This window comes from Phacochoerus africanus, chromosome 13 (assembly GCF_016906955.1).
Source record: "Phacochoerus africanus isolate WHEZ1 chromosome 13, ROS_Pafr_v1, whole genome shotgun sequence".
Classification (NCBI taxonomy): Eukaryota; Metazoa; Chordata; class Mammalia; order Artiodactyla; family Suidae; genus Phacochoerus; species Phacochoerus africanus.
The window spans coordinates 64,991,528-65,013,549 of NC_062556.1; the positions used below are offsets into that span (position 1 = coordinate 64,991,528).

At 37.7% G+C, this 22,022-nt stretch overlaps 1 protein-coding gene across 1 annotated transcript in view; it reads right to left on the minus strand.

Annotated features, from left to right (window-relative positions):
• The window catches only part of UGGT2 (UDP-glucose glycoprotein glucosyltransferase 2), a 168,632-nt gene that overhangs the window by 64,208 nt on the left and 82,402 nt on the right, over positions 1 to 22,022 (minus strand). The window contains exons 21-23 of the mRNA XM_047756237.1: positions 15,197 to 15,403; positions 11,071 to 11,202; positions 5,856 to 5,980 (exon numbers count right to left, since the gene is read on the minus strand). Coding sequence (XP_047612193.1) covers positions 5,856 to 5,980; positions 11,071 to 11,202; positions 15,197 to 15,403 — 464 coding nt within the window. The remainder of the gene's footprint in view (positions 1 to 5,855; positions 5,981 to 11,070; positions 11,203 to 15,196; positions 15,404 to 22,022) is intronic.

A 22,022-nucleotide genomic window follows, 5' to 3' on the forward strand; every position in this document is an offset into this window, starting at 1 on the left:
AGCTGCAGCCACACAGGATCTGAGTCGCATCTGTGACATACACCACAGCTCACAGCAACTGGATCCTTAACCCACTGAGAGAGGCCAGGGACTGAACCCGCATCCTCATGGATACTACTTGGGTTCGCTAACTACTGAGCCATGACGGGAACTCCTGAACTTTCCTAAAGGTGTTTATTAGCTACACGGTCTCTAAGACGTAAAATTATAGGTGCAACAGAGGAAATATTTATGATCAAACATGCCCCCCATGCTTCTTCAAATGGGCTGACTGCCTAAGTTGCATGCTAGGGAGAGGGAGATGAGAAAAGGAAAATCTTTGAGGCACCAGACTTTTCTTAGAATCTCTGCTGACTATTCAGCTATCCAGGTCAATTTTTTCTTTTTGAAAAATACTTTGAACTAGAGAGGGGAAGGGGCACTAGAAACTCAGCAGTGGAGACTTATGACTTGGAGCTATCTCTTAGAACAGGACAAGCTGTAACCATTCCACAAGAGGAACAGATCTTTTTTTTTTTTTTTTTTTGGCTTTTTGGCTTTTTGCTATTTCTTTGGGCCGCTCCTGCGGCATATGGAGGTTCCCAGGCTAGGGGTCGAATCGGAGCTGTAGCCCCTGGCCTACACCAGAGCCACAGCAACACGGGATCCGAGCCGCATCTGTGACCTACACCACAGCTCACGGCAACGCCGGATCCTTAACCCACTGAGCAAGGGCAGGGACCGAACCCACAACCTCATGGTTCCTAGTCGGATTTGTTAACCACTGCGCCACGACGGGAACTCCAAGAGGAACAGATCTTATGGCTCCTATGGGTAATGGTTCCAAGGATTCTGTTTCTGGCATTGAGGGTTCTTCCTGGTTAACTCACTCTTGAAAAATCATGATTAGAATGTATATCTTTAAATATGTTCAGATTTAAGTGACTATTTATCTAATCACAATACAACTCATTTAGCGTTATTCATGTGCATATAGCAACTTAAGGCAATTAGAGGAGACAATGTTAGAGCTTAGCGTTTTAATTTTGTTCTTCTGGTGGTTTTTGCTTGAAATGCAGTGTTAAGGTGGCTAAGATTCTGAAAACTACTTAACACTGTAATATTTTTGACTCAACATCTCACATGAAATGTTACCATTATATTTATAAAAAATGACAAATTACTGAATTATATGCTTTTCAATATATGCTAGACCTAAATTACATAATTAAAATTTTTAACTTCAATGGTTTTTAAAAGTTTTCTTTAGTTTTATTCCACTTCAAAATAACTGTGGGGGGCTGAGGAGAGGGGGAAGTAGGAAGTGGAGCTCTTGTTCTCCCAAAAATTCATAAAAAAAAAAAAATTCACATTGAATGATTCACACAGAATGCTGCATGATTCTACCGAATGCCGGAAGAAGACCTCAGACTTTCAATAAGGTAAGAAAACCTCCACATAACTGCGTAGGACAAAAGAGGGAAGAAGAGAGAGAGAAGAGAGAAAAAGGAGTCAGGACAAGACCAGCACTCTTCAGAGGGAGGTGTGAAAGAGGAGAGAAATCCAAACACTGGGAGGGCCCTGGATTGGTGGGAGATGCACCAAGATAGAGGAGGCACCTCAAAGCCTCAAAGAAAAGCTCAACAGATGAACTGAGGAGACAAAGCAGAGAGAGCCACAGAGACCCATCAATACCACGGCCCTGGGTGCACCCAGCCTGAAACACTCGGGCAGGGGCTGGGTGCTGAGGCTTAGGCCTTGAAGGTCAGTCCCAGAGAGAAGACTAGGGTCCTCAAGGAGGTGACAGAGTGGGTGCCACAGCCGAGGGAGTGCGGGAGGAAGGTCTGGGCTTGTAAGAGAAGCGAGGTGCCACTGCTGCGGAATATGAGGTGAGGGGGGGTGGGACTGCTATAGGAACTTCTCTCTCCGCAGGAGGGTGTGGGCTCTCAGGTGGCAGGGCACCTCTTATGTGGGCTATGGGGCAGGTGCAATCTGCTGCACTCATTTCAGGCTCCAAAGATGAGTGCAGCTGCCACTGCCAGCCCCACCACCCCAGGGGACTGAAACTGCTGCAGAGAGTCCTCTAATGAGGCACCGACTTTTGCCCCACCTCCCTGGGAATGCATGCTCCCAACTGTTGCCACTGCTGAGGGGCATATGACTGGGTGCCATCTTCGCCTCTCTGGAGGTCGCTGCCACTGTTGAGGGCCCTGCAACCAGGTACTGCCCACCGAACCTGCCTGCCTGCGGGTCACTGCCACTGCCAAGTGCCTGGAAGCACGCTCCAGCTGTGCACCTGCATACATTATCCCCTTAACAAGACGATAATGGCCTTCACACACACAGACAGCAAGTATCCAAACCAAAAGCAGCCCTCACACCAAAAAAATAGTAAACCTAGACATGCTACCCAGGGATGCTCCCATATATAGCCCTCCAAGACTACAGTAAATAATTGTTTCCCCTGAACTCACAAAGTAAGAAAAATACAAGCAAAATGAAGAAGCACAGGAACCATTCCCAGTTAAAAGAACGGGAGAATTCCCCTGAAGGAGCAAGGAATGAAAAGGACCTCTTCATCTAACAGACACTGCGTCCAAAAAGAAGGTAATGAAAATACTGAAGGAATTAATAGCGGATCTCAAGAGTAATGCAGAGTACTGAAAAAGGAACTAGAAACTATAAGGAGGAGCCAATAAAAATTGGAAAATTCATTTGCCCAGACAAAAGCTAAGCTAAAGGCAATGAATAGCAGAATGAATAACACAGAGGAACAAATAAGTGACTTGGAAGACAGAGACCAATGGAAGTCATCCAATCTGGACAGCAGACAGAAACCAAATGAAGAAAAAAATAAAGCAATATAAGAGATCTATATGATAATATAAAGCAGGCCAATTTGTGCATAATAGGAATCTCAGGAGAAGAAAGAGAAAAGGGTATTGAAAATATATCTGAAGAAATTATGGCTGAAAACACCCAAAATCTAAAGAAGGAAACAGATATCCAGATACAGAAAGCAAAGAGAGTTCCTGAGAAGATAAACCCAAACAAATCTACAGCAAAACACATTATAATACAAATGGAAAAAGTTAAAGATAAGGAGAGGATTCTAAAGGCAGCAAGAAAAAAAAAAAAAAAAGAGTACATACGAGGGAATCCCCATAAGGTTAATAGCTGCTTTCTCTACAGAAATACTGTAGGCCAGAAGGGAATGGCAACATATAGTCAAAATTCTAAAAGGAGTCATTTCCAACTTGGAATATTCTATCCAGTAACATTATCATTTAAAATAGAAGGAAAAATAAAGAATTACTCAGACAAGCAAAAACTAAAAAAATACAGCAATACTAAATCTACCTTAAAAGAAACATTGAAAGGTTTCCTCCAAATAGGAAAGAAATAAGAAGATATAGGATGGAAGAAATCACAACTGGACAATAATCACTTAAATAAACCAGTATACAGATTAAAAAGGGGAAAAAAACACATATTTGTGAAAGTGGTGATAAACACACAGACCAGCAAAAGGATAAACATGAAGATGTAAAAAAGGACATCGAAATAATAAAATGTGGGGAAGGAGAATAAGAAAATCTGGACTCTTTTTTTAGTGTTTGAGTCTATATGACTATCAGTCCAAAGCAAGCAGATATATGAAGTAGTTAAAATACTCACAAAACAGGGAAACCACAAGTCAAAAAACAAACAAAAAAAACGACCAAGAGATTCACAAAAACTGCAAAGAAGAGGACACAAGCATAATAGGAAATCATCAAACCAAAAAAAGAGAAAGGAACAAAGAAGAAACAGAAAAAACTGGAAAAGAGGTTTAAAATGGAAATAAATACAGATGTATCAATAATTACCTTAAATGTCAATGGGCTGAATGCTCCAATCAAAAGACACAGAGTGGCAGGCTGCATAAAAAAACAAAGGCCTGAAATACGCTGCCTAAAAGAGACCTACCTTAGGGCAAAGGACACACGAGACTGCAAGTGAGGGAACGGAAAAAGATATTTCATGTGGATGGAAATGATAAGAAGGATAGAGCTGCAATAATCATATCGGACAAAACAGACTTTAAAACAAAGGCTATAAAGAAAGATGAAGAAGGACACTATTCAAGATAAAAGATCAATTCAAGAAGAGGATATTACACTGGTCAATATATATGCCCCCAATATAGGAACCCCCAAATGCATAAAACAAATACTAACAGACATAAAAGGAGAGACTGGTGGAAGGAAATACAGTAACAGTAGGAGATGCTAACAGATCTCACATCAATAGACAGATCTTTGAGACAGAAAATCAATAAGGCAACAGAGATCCCAAATGACACAATGGAACAATTATACTCAAATGATATTTATACAAATGGGACCTAACCAAACTTGGAGGTTTTGCACAACAAAATAAACCACAAACACAAGAAAAAGACAACCTACAGAATGAGAGAAAGTATTTGCAAATCAATGCAACCAACAAGGGCTTAATCTCCAAAATATACAAATAATTCATACAACCAAAACCCCCCCAAAAACCCAATCAAAAAATGGGCAAAAGACCTAAAAAGACATTTCTCCAAAGAAGATGTACAGTTAGCCAGCAGGCACATGAAAAAATGCTCAACATCACTAATAATTAGAGAAATGCAAGTTAAAACTACAATGAGGTACCACTTCACACTGGTCAGATTGGCTATCCTTAACAAGTCAACAAATAACAAATGCTAGAGAGGGTGTGAAGAAAAGGGTACCCTCCTAACACTGTTGGTGGGAATGTAAATTGGTACAACCACTCTGGAGAACAGTATGGAGGTTCCTCAGAAAACTAAATATAGAACTGTCATATGATTCAACAATCCCACTCCTTGGCATATATCTGGACAAAACTAATGAAAGTTAAAAAGATACATGCACCCCTATGTCCACTGCAACACTAACTGCACTTGGCACTAATAGCCAAGACATGAAAACAATCTAAATGTCCATCAACAGATGAATGGATTAAGATGTAGTACACATGTACAATGTAATACCCCTCAGCCATAAAAAAGGACAAAATAGTGCCATTTGCAGAAACATGGATGCAACTAGACATTCTCATACTAAGTGAAGTAAGTCAGAAAGAGAAAGACAAATACCCTATGATATCACTTCTATGTGGAATCTAAAATATGGCACAAACAAGGCTATCTACAAAACAGAAACATATCACAATCATGGAGAGCAGCCTTGTGGTTGCCGGGGGGAGAGTAGAGGGAGCTGGATGGACAGGGAGTTGGGGTTAGTAGATGCATACTGTTACATATGGAATGGATAAACAATGGGTACTATGTCCAATCTCTTGATATGGAAGATGATGGAAGATAGCATGAAAAAAATTAAGAATGTACATATATGTGTGACTGGATTACTTTGCTATACAACAGAAATTGAACAAAAGTGTTTTTTAAAAAGTATAGTAAATCAACCATACTTTAATAAAAAAAAGTCAAGGCTTTAAATACAATAGATATTTACATGTGAAGTAAAAGTATAAACACAGATATGGGAATTATACACACAACATTTAGGAAAATGGTGACCTCTTGGGAAGGGAGGAGAATGGGGCAAGTGAGTAAGGAACAAAGAGAGTCAGGTCCAAGGAAAATAAAACAGTAACATCTACAGTTCGGTGGTGGTGCGCATACAGATATCTTTTACTATTTCTTTATATTTTCTACATGTCTTTTATTATATCTTGTGTTTGTATCTGAAACATTTTCTAATCTTAGAAAAAATCAGATGCAAAATATGAAAGCCTATAAAATAACTGCTCTTAATTTTTAATTTTTAAATTTTTAATTAAATTAATTTTTAAATACTTACTCCTCTGAGTCGATTTCCGTAGTTTCAACAATGTCTTCAATTGTATCTATTAAATTAGTAGCTGTTATCTTTTCCAATAAGTAAAAATCTTCTGCATAGAAATTTTCATCTAAAGGTCCTAAGAACTTAAAATAAAAGCAATTGAATTACTGGGTTTCTTTTATAAGACATCAACTTGGGAAGTATTTCCTTATCAAATAGATATTTCTTTAAGCAAAAACTGATTTAACAGATAGTGGCTATTAATCCCACCATTTACTAAATCCACTGCGAAACATAGAAGACATAAATATTTCCTCACTTTGATATTTCAAATAATATTTGTAGAGGCACTAGAGTTCCCTGGTGGCTCAGTGAGTGAAGGATCCAGCATGGTCACTACTGTGTCTCAAGTCACAGGTTTGATCTGCAGTGGCTCCAGAACTTCCACATGCCATGGGCACGGCCGAAAAAAAAATCTGTATAAACAACAAAATCAAAGTGGCAAAATAAAGTAGCATATTATTTCCATCTGAAAGTTTTATTTTGGAACATAATGCGGCCAAAAACCTAAAGCTTTTGATTCTAAAGTAAATTATGAAAGTGTTTATCTTTCATAAATCTTTTATTTTCAGTATTTTCCTACACATCCATAAATGGTAGTAAACTATACTATGTAGATTGGAATATATAAACAAGACATAAAAGAGTGAAAACCAAGAGACAAATGCCTAATTACTTAATGCTAAGCAATCTTCATCTAACTGATGTTTTATAAATTGTCTGGAGCACAAAAAGTTCATGTAGGTTAGCTTTAAACTAGTAAGTACAGAGGGCGGAAGCTGAACAACTGCCATATACTGCATTTCTCAGGATGGCGATCCCATCACAACCACCACAACTCTACCACCATTATCATCTTCCGGGGAAGCTAAAACATGCATCATCATAATATCATGAACATAAGCCCTGATGCAGAACTGTCTTATGCACTCAACAATTATACCTAATGACAACCAATTACAAAACATGTCTACCAGAATACCTTTCTTCCCCCTTGGCAAAAGACCAGAATGACATTGTTGCAGGAGATTGTCTTACATCCCCTTTACATGCTTCTGCAGTTAATATTTTATAAAAATTCATGAAGTATATTAATAATTAGGAGGTAATGAGGTAATAGTTAGGAGTCCCTGCTACAGCGCAGTGGGTTAAGAATCCTACTGCAGTGGCTTTGGTTGCTGTGGAGGCACAGGTTCAATTCCAGGCCCAGAAATTTCCATATGTTGTGGGTGTGGCCATAAAAAAGTGGTAATATTAACTGGGATGCTGGCATTCAGCTAAATAAATCTCATGTTTTGCTTTAAATATAAAACCTGGGCTCCTAAAAGTACAAAATTGGGTGCTATAGTAAAAGTACACACGCAAACATTTCATTTCCTTAAGATTTGCTATCATTTTTAAGGTAACTTTCAAAGTACTTCCCATGTTATATTTTTCTGGACTTCGAATAAAAGAGGCCTGGAAAACAGCTGAATGTTTTTTTTTTGTTTTGTTTTGTTTTGTCTTTTTGCTATTTCTTTGGGCCGCTCCCCGGGCATATGGAGGTTCCCAGGCTAGGGGTTGAATCGGAGCTGTAGCCACCGGCCTATGCCAGAGCCACAGCAACGCGGGATCCGAGCCGCATCTGCAACCTACACCACAGCTCACGGCAACGCCGGATCGTTAACCCACTGAGCAAGGGCAGGGACCGAACCCGCAACCTCATGGTTCCTAGTCGGATTCGTTAACCACTGCGCCACGACGGGAACTCCTGAATGTTTTTTATACCACCTCTAATGACCTGAGTAGTTTTGTTACTAACTCAGAACAAGGAAATAAAATCTCAAATTATTTTCCTAAGGAATTAACAAGATTAGGCATTTTTACTGATCAAATTCACCAGACAACTGGCTGTATTTCACCTATGCAAGTTCAGGGTCACATGGCTAGGAGAAACTTGATTCTTCCATGTCTTAGCTATTCTACTTTAAGCCGAATATAATGTTTGTGGAATAAAGCAACTTAAATCGTATAAAATCACATCACGGTCAAGTTGGGAAATGGAACACTAAACTTGAAATCACATAATAGTACAATAAAACCTATCTGGGGTTAAATCTTCTTTATGATATTTTGGTAATGTGATTTTTCAATCATACAGAATAACTGCATTTACAGGAATGCATCACCTTGACAGATCACTAAAATTTTAAAAACTCTGTAAGAATGATCACTCACATACTGAGCTAAAAATCTCCACTCACATAAGTTTGATTAACTGGCCTTGATTCTATACTGACTCTAAATGAATTTAACACAAATCATGTCTACAAATGTACCCAGTGTTTCCCATGAGATCCTTCAAATATTTAAAGACAAAACAGAAGTTAATATTTACTGAAAATTTACTGTCTGCAGCTGTTCCATGTGCTCTATGTTTAAAAATATATTTAATTTCTCTGACAAATTTGTAAAACAGACTATTACCTTTTCCACTGTCCAAATAAAGAAATCAAGTTTTATTTATTATTATTACTTTTTACAGTCACACCCTGTGGCATATGGAAGTTCCTGGGTCAGAGAATGAATCTGAGCTACAGCTGCAGCAATGCTGGATCTTTTAAACTACTGTGCCGGGCTGGGGATTGAACCCACATCTCTGCAGTGACCTGGGATTATTAACCTGCTGTGCCACAGCAGCAATCCTCCAAGTTTCTTTTAATTAATGGTACAAATGGAATTTGAATCCAGATTTATTTAAAAAAAAAAAAAAGGCCTTGCTTATTTCCCAACCCTCTGCTACACCACGCTTTCAGCAATTTGTAAATATGGAGTGTGATAAAAACAAATATAATTGTAGCAGCAGCACTGTTTAGGGTTTTATTTAATATTAAAAAAATAGATTTTAAATTTTTCTTAGCATATCAGCAATAAAGTATGAGACTATCATTGTATTTCAGTTTTGATCATTTATAAACAATTTTAACTTTGAATATGTTTCATTTCTAAAGTAAACATTTGGACAAGTTCAGAATGAAGATAGATTGTAAAAATATCAGAATTATTTCAAGCATTAAATTATCTGGTTCAGAATTATAACTATCTGTTACAATTGTTATGATTGTTCACATTGTTAGTATTACAGCATTACTCTCAGGGTAATAAGCTAAGTATTACATTATAGTTCATAAACCACAGTACTTATTTTCAGATATATTACACTTTTCTATTCAAACCACAGTCCTACAAATTAAAAGATGATTGAAATTACAAATTTCTACTAGTCAACACAAAAAGACACTGTAATGTGACTTAATATCTATCTCTAGCTTTTCAACTCATTCAGAGTAAAACCCTACATGATCCGGCCCCAGCCACTTCTCTCTTGACAGTTCTCTTCACACCTGCTATTCCTAGGACACACAGATGGGAGCTCATCTCGGGAAGTTTGCACTCACTGTTCCCTCTACCCAGAATATTCCTCTTTCAGATGTTCAACACGGCTTATTCCCTCACCTTCTTTGGTTCTGTGTCCATATGATACTTTATCAGTAAGGATACTATTTGTTTCAGTCCCTGACACCAAAACGTAAACTCTATGAAAATATGTTTGCTCACTACTATGCTCTCAGAATCAAGAAGACTGGTTCATGGCAGATGCAAAATTATATCTAAATGTTTTGTCAATTTCAAAGAAAATGTAGTCCTAAGAGAAATAAGTTGAACATAACAATAATATTTGTTATCACTAATATGATAACAATATCTGAATTAAACAATGACAAAGAAAACTTAGAGGATGGCTTTTCCATAATGTATAACTAAAAGGTCTAGACAGAGTAGGTTGTAATTTTTTCCTTTTATCCTTTATAATGCCTGACAGAGCCAAAGGTAGCCATATACTTAAAAACTGTTCTAAAAAGCTATACTTCTTCCCAAAGCAACTGTTAAAGAGGAAAAGCAAAGACATTCCTGGACTTTCACATAGCTCACTAACAAAATTCACTAGTACTTTATATCACTGAAATAATAAACGGCAACTGTTGCCACCAATTTTAAAATAGCACCGTACACGGATAAACCTGAGTCTAACTGCCTTTAGGAGTACACAATTAGCCTCAGAACTATTACAGTGAAGCAGAAATATCTGATTTGTGGGTGCTTAAAGGTATGAGTCTCTCACTATTCTCCAATTCCTATTATTTACAGATTCAGAAAAGACAGAACAAATAAGCATAATTTTAAGGGAATGATAATGTGGGAATGAAACAAGCAGATGAACAGAGCTTATAAAAATGTAGAAAACAAAGAAAACATTAGAGCTTTGAAGACAATTTAGGGAAATATAATTTGAGGCTCAAGTAGAGACATGTCAAACACATTGCATTGGTTGATTTCTTAATAAACCTAAGCACCAAATTTACTTCTTTAAAACTTAAATAGTTCTGAGGAAAACCAGACTATCATACTAAAAATAGTAATAGCTATCATCTATTAATTTTGTATGTTATCTATAAAAGCCCCTAATTATAAAAATGTTTATGATCTATTAAGAGCAAAATGTGTGATGTAAGATTACCTATACATAATAGCATTACAATTAAGCATTAAAAAAAAAAAACAGAAATAGCCGTGTAAGGGAGAAAAGAGGGTGTAAAACATAGTAAAAATAATAAAACAATAAACTATTAATAATTTTATTAGGATAGTGGGAGTAAGAGTGATTTTTCCTATAGACTTTAAAAGATTTTATTAATAAACACTACTTCATACTTCAACACCTACAAAAGTACTGTTATTAAATATAATTGACTGTAGATAAAAGCTACAAGAAAAAAATGTCAAAATGTACCTTCTATACCTACTACCACAGTTGTTCTCAATTACCATGTAATGTGTACCAAATTGTTTGTTCTGACAGTATATTAGAACAAAATAAAAGCTATCCCCACAAGAACATCCGCATTCGCATTCAATGTTATCATTAATGGGGGGAGGGGTGAAGAAACAGATGGTGTGGCATGAACTGGCCATCTCAGCGGCCATTTAATTTGAGTGGAGACCTGTCTGGCATGTCTAGCATAGGAGAGCCATCCTTTGTGTTTTGCATCAGGTATGACACAAGAGAAAAATGTTTGAGACCCCTGTATCAAGGAGGCACTGAGAAAAGTGAGCCACTGCTTTTTCTACTTACTTTCCCATTGCTGACAACACCTATTTCTCCAGGATTCAATTTAAGTACCTCTTGACAGAACAACTGGTGAGTTCGAAAAATATTCACTCCAATGGTATTATATTTTTTCTCAAAAGCATTTTTATCCATCCCCTAAAGCAGAAGAATGATAAAATAAGAAAACAGTAAATACATGAAATAATTTTAACGTAGTCTTTAATGTATTAGCAAATACATGAAATAATTTTAAGTCTTTAATGTATTAGTATAAAACTTAAAATTATTTTAACTTATAATTTTAAAAATACCTTTTCTTCCAAGACCAAGAAAAAGAATATTTCTTTGACAAGGCAATTATAATATTTGTAAATCTTGTTACAAGGAGATACAGTTTGATATTCATCAAGAATTTTGGGTGGATTAGTGATTAGTAAAATACTAGGGAACATCAATTTAAATAAAATTTAACATTAAATAAATGAAATATAATCTTTATTAAATTCTAAACTCAGTATCTTGGTGTGCTCAAGAAAAAAGTGTTTAAAATAGAAATACTTTATCTGATTCCATAATGCCAATTCCACAAAACCAATTTAATAATAGAGCATTTAAATTCTGAAATATAGGAGTTCCTGTCGTGCTCAACGGTAACAAATATAACTGGTATCCATGAGGATGCAGGTTCAATTTCTGGTCTTGCTCAATGGGTTAAGGATCCAGTGTTTCCCTGAGTTGTGGTGTAGGTCACACATGCAACTCAGATCCCACCTTGCTGTGGCTGTGGCGTAGGCCAGCAGCTGCAGCTCCGATTCAACCCCTAGCCTGTGAACTTTCATATGCTGCAGGTGTGCCCCTAAAAAAAAAAAAAACCAAAAATCTGAAATATAAGAGTGATTTTTGATTAGAGTAAAAAAATATGGATATTCACAGAAACTAAAACCTTTCTATTAAGGCTTTCTCCATCTCAGTATGTATCAAACTTTAATATGCATACAAATCACCTGGGTGCCTTGTTAAAGTATAGATTCTACTTCAGTAGATCCAGGGTGGGCCTTAAATTCTAAATTTTTAATAAGTTCCTGGGTACTCCTGCAATGTCAGAAATGTTCCCTTGCACTATCTAATATGATAGCCACAGCCACAGATGAGTACTGAGCACTTGAAATGTGGCTAATATGACTGAAAAATTGAATTTAAAATTTAATTGAATTTTAATTTAAGTTTACACAGTGGTTCCCATCATGGCTCAGTGGAAACAAATCTGACTAGCATCCCTGAGGATGCAGGTTCAATCTGTGGCCTCATTCAGTGGGTTCAGCATCCGGCGTCGCTGTGAGGTGTGGTGTAAGGTCGCAGATGCAGCTTGGATCACTCATTGCTGTGGCTGTGTTGTAGGCCAATGGCTACAGCTCCAATTTGACCCCTAGCCTGGGAATCTCCATATGCAGCAGGTGCAAGCCTAAAAAGATAAAGATAAATAAATTTTAAAAATAAAAATAAAAAATAAAATAGCCACACGAAGCCAGTGGCTATAGGATCAGACAGTGCAGCCCTCGCTCAGTCTTCCAAAGTCTTTATCTTAGTCAATCTCTCTCTGACTACAAGCTTCTGACCTTCCAGCTCATGCAGCTCGGTGTCACAAGACCAACCATCACTCAACCCTTTAGTCCACTGACCCTATGACTTACTTATTGCCCATCATACTTTCCACATCACCATTTCCTCCTAACCAAATTATACCCCAAGCCCTGTACTGTAACAAAAAAATATCCCATGCTCAGCTCCCTTGAATGCTTCCCCTCAGTCATTTTCACCTGGCAAAATCTCAACTGTGGTTAAACACAACACTGCTTACTCTGCAACTGGATCCAAACAGTGTTAAGATAGCTGGAGAAAAATGTGTAGCTGATGTTGATCTCACTTTCAATTTATGGTCAATAACCCAAGTAGGCCCTCAGAAATCTTCTCATACTAATGTTTTTAATCCACTTTCTCACCCTCAGAATAGAAAAAAAAAAATTGACATTTTCTCAACTCTCTTCCCTCAAATCTTTAATACCTCCTACCCCCATTATAATACTTAACTAATGACTTTCCTTTGAAAACGAAATCAGTCAGAAGTATTCGTCCTCAACCACCAAATAAATCTACCCTGTTCTTAAGCCAATATTACAACTTGTGCATTGGACCCCAGCACCTCTGATCTACTCAAGAACTGTGCTCCTGCTCTGTGTCCTTCTCTCTATACCATCCTTTCTCATTTTCTTAGATGGAGTTTCCATTGGCATACAAAAAAGTGACATCTAGAAATTCTTCCTTCACCTCAAGTCCTATTTTAGATACAGAATATTGCTCTGTTCCCCATTCAGGACAATTCCTTTACAAAGCTACCTATACCTGCTGTATCTATTTCCTGATTTTCCATTCTCTCTTCAATCTAGTTCACTTTCATACCTACTACCTCACTGAAACTGTTCTTATCAAAGTCACCAATGACCATCTCACCAAACAAAATGGTCCTTTTTCAAGTCTAATTTCAGGACATCTGGTACAGTTGACCATGTCCTCCTTGAGAGACTTTCCCTGCTTGGCTTCCAGGACATCACACTCCTGGTTATCTTCCTAACTCATGGTTTGTTCCATCTTCCTCTTTATTGGACCATCCTTTTCTTGTGTTCTTTTGCAGGCTGGAATGTTCCAGGGCTCTGTTCTCCAACCCCCTGCTCCCACTCATTTCCAAGGTATTTCATCCAGTTTCTTGGCTTTAATTTATAGGTAATATTGATGACCCTCAAACTGACTGACTCAAAAGAAAAAAAAACTTAACTAACCAAAACTTTACATCCTCCATTGATTTCTACAGTTTTTTACTCAATCGTTAGCTCAACATCTCCACCTGACTGTCTAACAGGCATCTCCAACTTAACACATACAAAGCTTAACTTTTGATCACCAATGTGTCCAAATCATCTCTTCATGTAGATTACCCCATCTCAAAAAAAACAAAAAGACCTCACGATTCTAGCTGTTCAAGCCAAAATTCTAGAGTATTACTTTCATACATCATACACAATTGTCAGCTAACCCTGTTGACTATAGTTGTAACAAATTTTATGTATCAAACATCTCACCATGTCTACCACTACTACCTAGTCCAAAACACCATTATTTCTTGCTGAGATTACAGCATTCTAACCATTCATCCTATTCCCACTCTTGTCTACTTGCTATCAGATCTTCATATGGCATCTAGAGTCATCTTTTTAAAGATTATTTACCTCTCCAGAGTCCTCAATGACTTTCTGTTATACTCAGAAAAAATTTCAATTCCTTACCAGGGCCCATGAGTGCTTGAAATACCTGGGGTTATCTTTCTGATCTCATCTCCTTCTGCTCTCCACATCACTATCTTGGTCATATCAACCTTCTACCTGTACCTCAAACCTTTCAAGACTGTTTGTGTCGGGCCTTTAGACCTGCTATGTTCCTGAACTTGGAATATTCTTCTTACAGAAGTTTTCATGGCTTGATTTCTCATTTCGTTCAGAACTCTGATCAAATATCAGTTCTTTAGAGATGCCTTCCCTTGACCACTTCACATAAAAGAGCATCTCTCAAACTGTCTACTTTCTTCTATTTCTTTGTATCTTTCCAATACTGCTTACCTTGTCTTTCCTGCTACAATGTAAAGCTTCACAAGAAGAGGGACTCCACCTGCCCTGTGCAAAAATATTATCTCCATTGTCTGGTAGACAAGCAATAAATTTTTTGAATGGATTAGTGAATCTTTCTTCTAGAGGATCAGCTTCTATCTTTAGAATTTCCCCTGTACTAGACCTCTTCGATGAAATACCTGAGGATTATTTATATAATCTTTTAACTCCCAATTCTTTACATATCCTAACTAGAATGCCATCAACTTTAAGGATAATATAGTAGTTGAGATACATGAAATTTGATTTGTTAAGTGCCTCTATGCAAAGCCTGTATCATTTAACATTGATGTTTTCCCACTGTAAAGTTAATTATCTCTATTTGATTATATTTATTGATTTTTTTGGGTAACATGATAGCTCCAAGCACACTGATTTATACTTTTAAAATATGCAACAGATATTATTATTATTTCAAACAAATATCTACTGACCTCAGTAAGGAACGTTTTAATTTTAGCTCCAGAGTAAACAGCTGTAGCAGTTTCTTCCTCTGTCAGTTTCATGAGAAAGTTTCTCAAAAAGTTGTTTCTCTGTGTAAGAAAAGCTGCCAGAATTCCTCTAGAAATAGCTGTGCTCTCTTCATCTATTTTGGATGTAGGATTATAAATAATCCCCAACCGACTATAAACACTTGTTTCCTGCAAAACATTTATAGAAAAAGATCACTGTCTTACATATCCTTTTACAATTGAGCTTCCTTGTTTCCAATCAAGTTTGTTCGCTTTACCATATAGCATCTTTCAGTGTTAAAGTCCTTCTGTTGACTGGACTGAATGTGGCATACCTAGGAAATAGCCTATGGTCATTTTAGTAATCCTAATTGCTCCCCTTCCTGCATAATGAATCTTTTAGCCTCTTCTGTGTGTGAAATAACACACATAAAAATGCACAAAAAAAAAAAACTACAGAGCTCAGAGAATTAACTCATGAAACTATCACCTGAGTCAAGAAATAGAACCCACAGCAACCTACACAACTTTGATATTCCCTGGCAATGGCTGCATCTTCTCGCTTTCCTAAAGACAACCACCATGCTGTTACTTACAGTAATAACAGTCTTGTTTTTCTTTATAGTTTATCATCTGTGCTTGCATTATTAAACATTTAATAAAAATTTTTGAAATGAATTGCATTATTCATTGAATGACATTAAAACTTGAGCGATAACAACTAAAACTGTTTTATGTATGTCTGAAAAAAGAAAGGCTAAAAAATCAGTTATCTAAGCACAAATCTTAATATTTAAAAACAGCGACTTAAGATTTCATCAAAGAAAGTAAAGGAAAAGGTAAGATAAAGATAAGGAAAAAAAGTAATGAATACAACCTACACCACAGCTCAGGGCAACACCGGATCCTTAACCCACTGAGCGAGGCCAGAGATTGAACCCTCAAGCTCATAGTTCCTAGTCGGATTCGTTAACCACTGCGCCATGACGGGAACTCCTGAAAATATTTTCCACTACATATTCGTTTCCACTACACCACAATGGGAACTCCTTACAAATATTTTCAGGAGTTCTCGTCATGGCGCAGTAGTTAACGAATCCGACTAGGAACCATGAGGTTGCGGGTTCGGTCCCTGCTCTCGCTCAGTGGGTTAAGGATCCGGTGTTGCCGTGAGCTGTGGTGTAGGTTGCAGACGCGGCTCGGATCCTGCGTTGCCGTGGCTCTGGCGTAGGCTGGCGGCTACAGCTCCAACTGGACCCCTAGCCTGGGAACCTCCATATGCTGTGGGAACAGCCCAAAGAAATAGCAAAAAGACAAAAAATATATATATATATTTCCAAAAGTGCATTTTTGTACCAACAGCTTACACAGAAACGTTTCTTAATATCCAAATATCCAGAGATGCTCCAGTTTTCTTTTGGTGACTGATTTCTAACCTAACTACACTGTGATAAGATACACCTGACCTTTCAACAACATGGGTTTGAACAGCATGGGTCTACTTACACAAATTTTTTCAGCAGTAAATGCTATAGTGTTACATGATCTGTGATTGGTTGAACTGGCTGATGAAGATATGAATATGGAGGAATTGTGTATACAGAAGATCAACTGTAAGTTACATGTGGATTTTCACTGCTCAGAGGGACAGTATCCCTAACTCCTGTATTGTTCAAGAGTCAACTGTACTTTGTATGAGTTCAATCCTTGAAAATTTTATGAGATTTGCTTTATATCTCAGCATCCACAAGTGTCTTCAAAATGTTACATTTGTGCTTTGCAAGAACATATACTTTGTATGTTTGCAGGAACACAATATGTACTTTTCTATCCATATCCATTAGGTCAAGTTTGATGATTTTATCATTCAAATGTTCTATGTGTCTTTACTGATTTTCTATGTATCCATTTTATTTGCTACTGAGAAAGGTATGCTACAATTTTGTATTATGAGTCATGGTTTTGTCTGTTTCTCAGTGAAGTTTTGTCAAGTTCTGCTTTACATACTTTCAGTCTATCCTCCAAGATGAAATGCTTTTCAAGAGGGGAAAAATTTAGAGAAAACATAGATTATACTCTGGCTATTGAAATGGCCTGGAAGCAATGGCACTCTGATCACAATGAGCTCTTACTGCCCAGATCTGGATTTCTACACACCATTTCCCACTAGACAAGTTAGAACGCTTTAGACAAATGGAAGAGTGCAGGTCTAGACAAGAACACAAGGTGAGAAAGGACATATTAACACAGAAATCAAAAAAAGTTCTCAGAAAAGGGTCACAGGAGTCAGCTTAAAGGGGTTTATTAGCCAAACAGGGACACTTTAGCATCTTAAAAAAAAAAAAAAGTGTAGGAGAGTTCCCCAGTGGCCCAGAGGCTAAGGATCTAGCATTGTCATTGCCATGGTACAGGTTTTCCCCTGGCCCAGGAACCTCTACATGCCATGGGTACAGCCAAAAAAAATTTTAGGAAGAATTTTATTTCATCGTATTTCATGTCATCCATATCAGAAAAATACTAGCTAATAAATGAAGGATAATCTCTCTTTTGCAACTAAAAATCAAATAATGATTTAAGCAAGCATCAACAATAGATCCTAAAAGCATTAGGTTCAAGATTGTGGGTGACAGGATACTCACATGGCATAAGAACATTCCTTGGTAGATTAACTCCTATTTGAAAAAGGAGGAAACATATTTACAAGATAGAGATTTGGCTACTGTCAGGTTATGCTTTAAATGTATAGTGAGCCAGCCTGACAGATGTGTGCTTTAGCAACAAGGCCATAAGGAGAGGCTCAAAACATGCACATGCGGGATACAGCAGCATCCATGAAGTCTTGCTGCCAGAACATATTTAAGCTGAAACCAATTAGAATTCCCAGTACAGAGGAAGGACACGTTTAAAATATTACAGGGAAATAATCACTGAAATTCAGAATGAGGGATTTTTCTACAAAGCAAGTAGCTTGGGGGGAAAAAAAAAAGCCAGTGGGAAAAAATGAGGATAGGACTATTTTACAGTAAAAGAAGCTAGTGAAATGTGAAATGAAATGCACTGCGGGAAGCTTATTTGGAGTCAGGTCTGAAAAAAAGAAAAGACCTATTTGTGGGAACAATAAGGGAAAATTTAATACAGACCTGGTACTAACAATGTGATAATGGTATTATAGTCATGTAGAATATCTTTACTCTCGGGAAATGCATGTTGAAGTACTAAAGGAAGGTATATGCTGAATTCTACAACTTACTTTAAAATGATATAGACCATGCCTGCCCCTACTCCCCGATAGATAAGTATGTAAAACAAATACAGCAGGATATTAACATTTATAAGCTCTAGCTGTTAGGTATGTAAGTACTCAGTAGTCTTTTAAATTCTGTATAGCAATGAATATTAAACATGGACTCCAAAAGAGAGACCCAGGAAGCCATAGGAGAGGCTCCAGTAAGAGGGAGAAATTAAAAACGAGCTGGCTGATATGAAACGAAAATAAAAGAGATTCAAAACAATAGCAGAAAGAATAAAAATAAGAACAGCTATCACAGAAAATTCAATTTATGAACTTGATCAGGAGTCAGCAAATTACAGCCTGGTGGTGAAATTCCATCTGGGGCCTGTTTTTATATGATTCTCCAGGCAACGAATGTTATGTAAAATGGCAGAGCAGCCAGACATTTAACAGAGAGAATATGAGGAAGAGATAAGAAGAGTTGTCCAGGGATGGAACTCATCCCTGAGGGTCTGGAAAAATGGCACATGTGCTACACTGGCCCCACTGGCCCCACTCGGGACAATCAGAATGCAGCCTGAGCCAGACTTGAAAGTATTCTCTGAACAAACACTGCTGAATAAAAAGCTGCTTCGACAATGGGGTGACTCCTAGGAATTCAGGCTTAAAAATAAAATTAAACTCATTCTGAGCAGTGGTAACTGTGTATATACCAGAGTTTGAAACTTCTCAGGTGTATTCAGAGAAATTCCAAGGTACTATTCTATGGGTAAATGTGGAACAAAATCACAAAACTGCTGAACTATGAAAGTCATCTCTAAACACACATCCAACACTAAAGGGTGAAAAACCTAACTGTCTACTGGACTTAAGCACAACCTTTGACCAATGAGTGGCTTTTGCTGATCCAGAGGCAGTCCCTAGGAAACCAAGACAAAAGATAAAGACAAGGGAAAAAACCTGAGCAGGAACCTCAGAGATTTGTAATAAGAGGACAATAGATTTGTAGAATTAGTCACATCACTAAACAAAAGATCAAACAATCAACAAGTAGCCCTGAAGGTTAGGGGGACGGGAGTTATCAATATCCAAATGCGCCACATTGAGTTAACTAGAATATTTGGTTTTCAATAAAAAAAATGAGATGTGTAATCCAACAGGATAGTGTGATTTAAACAAAGGAAAAAAGGCAAGCATTAGAAACAGTCTTTGAAGGGTCTCAGATGTTAGACTTACAGACACAAAGATGTTCAAAGAATTGAAGGAAACTGTGTCTAAAGAATTAAAGGAAGATACGATAATAATAACATCATATGGGTAATAATAATAAAGAGATAGAAATTTTCAAAAATAACAAATGGAAATTATGCAGTTGAAAACTACAACTGAAATGAAAAATTCACCAGAGGGGTTCAACATATTTGAGTTGGCAGAAAAAAATCAGTGAATTTAAATACATAGAGGTAGGGCGTTCTCGTCATGGCTCAGCAGAACCATGAGGTTGCGAGTTCAATACATGGCCTCGCTCAGAGGGTTAAGGATCCGGCATTGCCCTGAGCTGTGATGTAAGTGGCAGATGTGGCTCAGATCTGGCATTGCTATGGCTGTGTTGTAGGCCAGCAGCTATAGCTGCAATTAGACCCCTAGCCTGGGAACCTCTTTATGACGCAGGTTTGGCCCTAAAAAGACAACAACAACAACAACAGCAAAATAGAGCAACAGCAACATAGAGGTTATACAATCTGAAAAACAGAATGTAGAAAGAATGGGCAAATATAAAGAAATGTTCAGAGAAATGTTTAACACTATTAAAAATGCCAACATGTGCATAATGGCAGAGCCAATAAACATTTTAATTACTGATGAAAGGCGGTTTGTGGGCCTTTCAAGGAAGATGCTTTCCAGAAATTCCTGAAAAGAGAAGGCAGAAGTGACTGCTGCTCCATATATTCCAAACAATCTTTCTGAAACGTGTTGGTCTGCAAGACACTGAAAAATGTCAGAATATATTCTGGGAGTCCCTGTCGTGACTCAGCGGAAACAAATCTGACTAGCATTCATGAGGACGCAGATTTGATCCCTGGCCTCGTTCAGTGGGTTAAAGATCCAGCATTGCTGTGAGCTGTGGCATAGGCTGCAGACACGGCTTGGATTCTGTGTTTCTGTAGCTGTGGTGTGGGTTGGTGGCTGTGGCTCTGATTGGACCCCTAGCCTGGGAACCTCCACACGCCATGGGTGTGGCCCTAAAAAAGACAAAAAAGAATATATTCTGAATTGCCTAATACATACAACAACTCTCCTGGCAGATGCTATTATGTTTCATTTAAAATGTATTATTCTTAATGTGCTTTTGAGCCTCCAGGGTGGCCCCCAGTGATTCCCACCTCTTGGTACTGAGCTTTTCTGTATAGTTCCTCTTCATCTGAATGATCTGAACAGCAGGTTACTGTGGGAGTGCATGTGACTCCTGGGGCTAGATCTAAACGACACTGTGGCTTCTGTCTTATCTCTTTATCACTCACTCTGGGGCAAGCCAGATGTCATGTTGTAAGGACATGTAAGCAACATTAGAAAGAGGTCTATGCAGTAATGGAATGAAGCATTCTGTCAACAATCAGTGAAAAACCGAGGCCTCCTGCCAAGAGCTATGCAAGTAAGCCATCTCTGAAGATGATCCTCCAGCTCCGGTCAGGCCTTTAGATGACTGTAGCCAAAATCCTGACTGCATCCACATGAGACCCTCTAAGCTACAACCACTCCGTGAAGTCACTCCTGAATTCTTAAATACCAGAAACTGTCAGGAAATAAACGTTCATTGTTTTAATTCACTTAAGCTGAGGGCGAGGGCGGTAATTTGATCAATAAATTTACACTTTACATTTCACGGGATATTGTTGTTTCTTAGGTGTTTTCATCTAGGCAGACTATGTTCCCTTAGAAATATCAGAAGGTACTTTTAAATAAATATACTGAAGTGTATTCATTTATAATTATCTAGTAACAAGAAAATCAAAGTTAATATAAGGCTTAAAATACCCCTTAGTAAGATAAATGTATTTAGTTTTTCTGAAATGATCAGAGAAAGAGCTGCCTCATGTGATAAAACAAATAAACAAACTGCTGGTACAAACTGGGGGCTGGCAATCCAAGGTCAGGGTGCTGGCATGGTCAGGTTCTGAGACGGACCCTCTTCTGGACTGCAGACTGTCAACTTCTCCTTGTATCATCACACCACAGAGAGTGGGCTAGCGCTCTGACCTCTTCTTGCAAGAGTACTAATCGCATTTACCGAGGACTCCATCTGCATGACCTAATCACCTCCTAAAGGCTCCACCTCCAAAAACCATCACACTGAGAGTTAGACCTCAACATATAAACTTTGGGGGGACACATTCAGTACATACACATGTTCAGTACATAGTCCAAGAGTATACATATTGGACATGTACATGTATGCCCAATAACTAGGAAAGAATATACAGGTCATAAATCACAGATGACTTGGAGGTTTTTCTTTTCTTAGGCAAAATTACCTGTTTTACATGGACAAAGAATCTGAATTCCTGTCTTATTCTC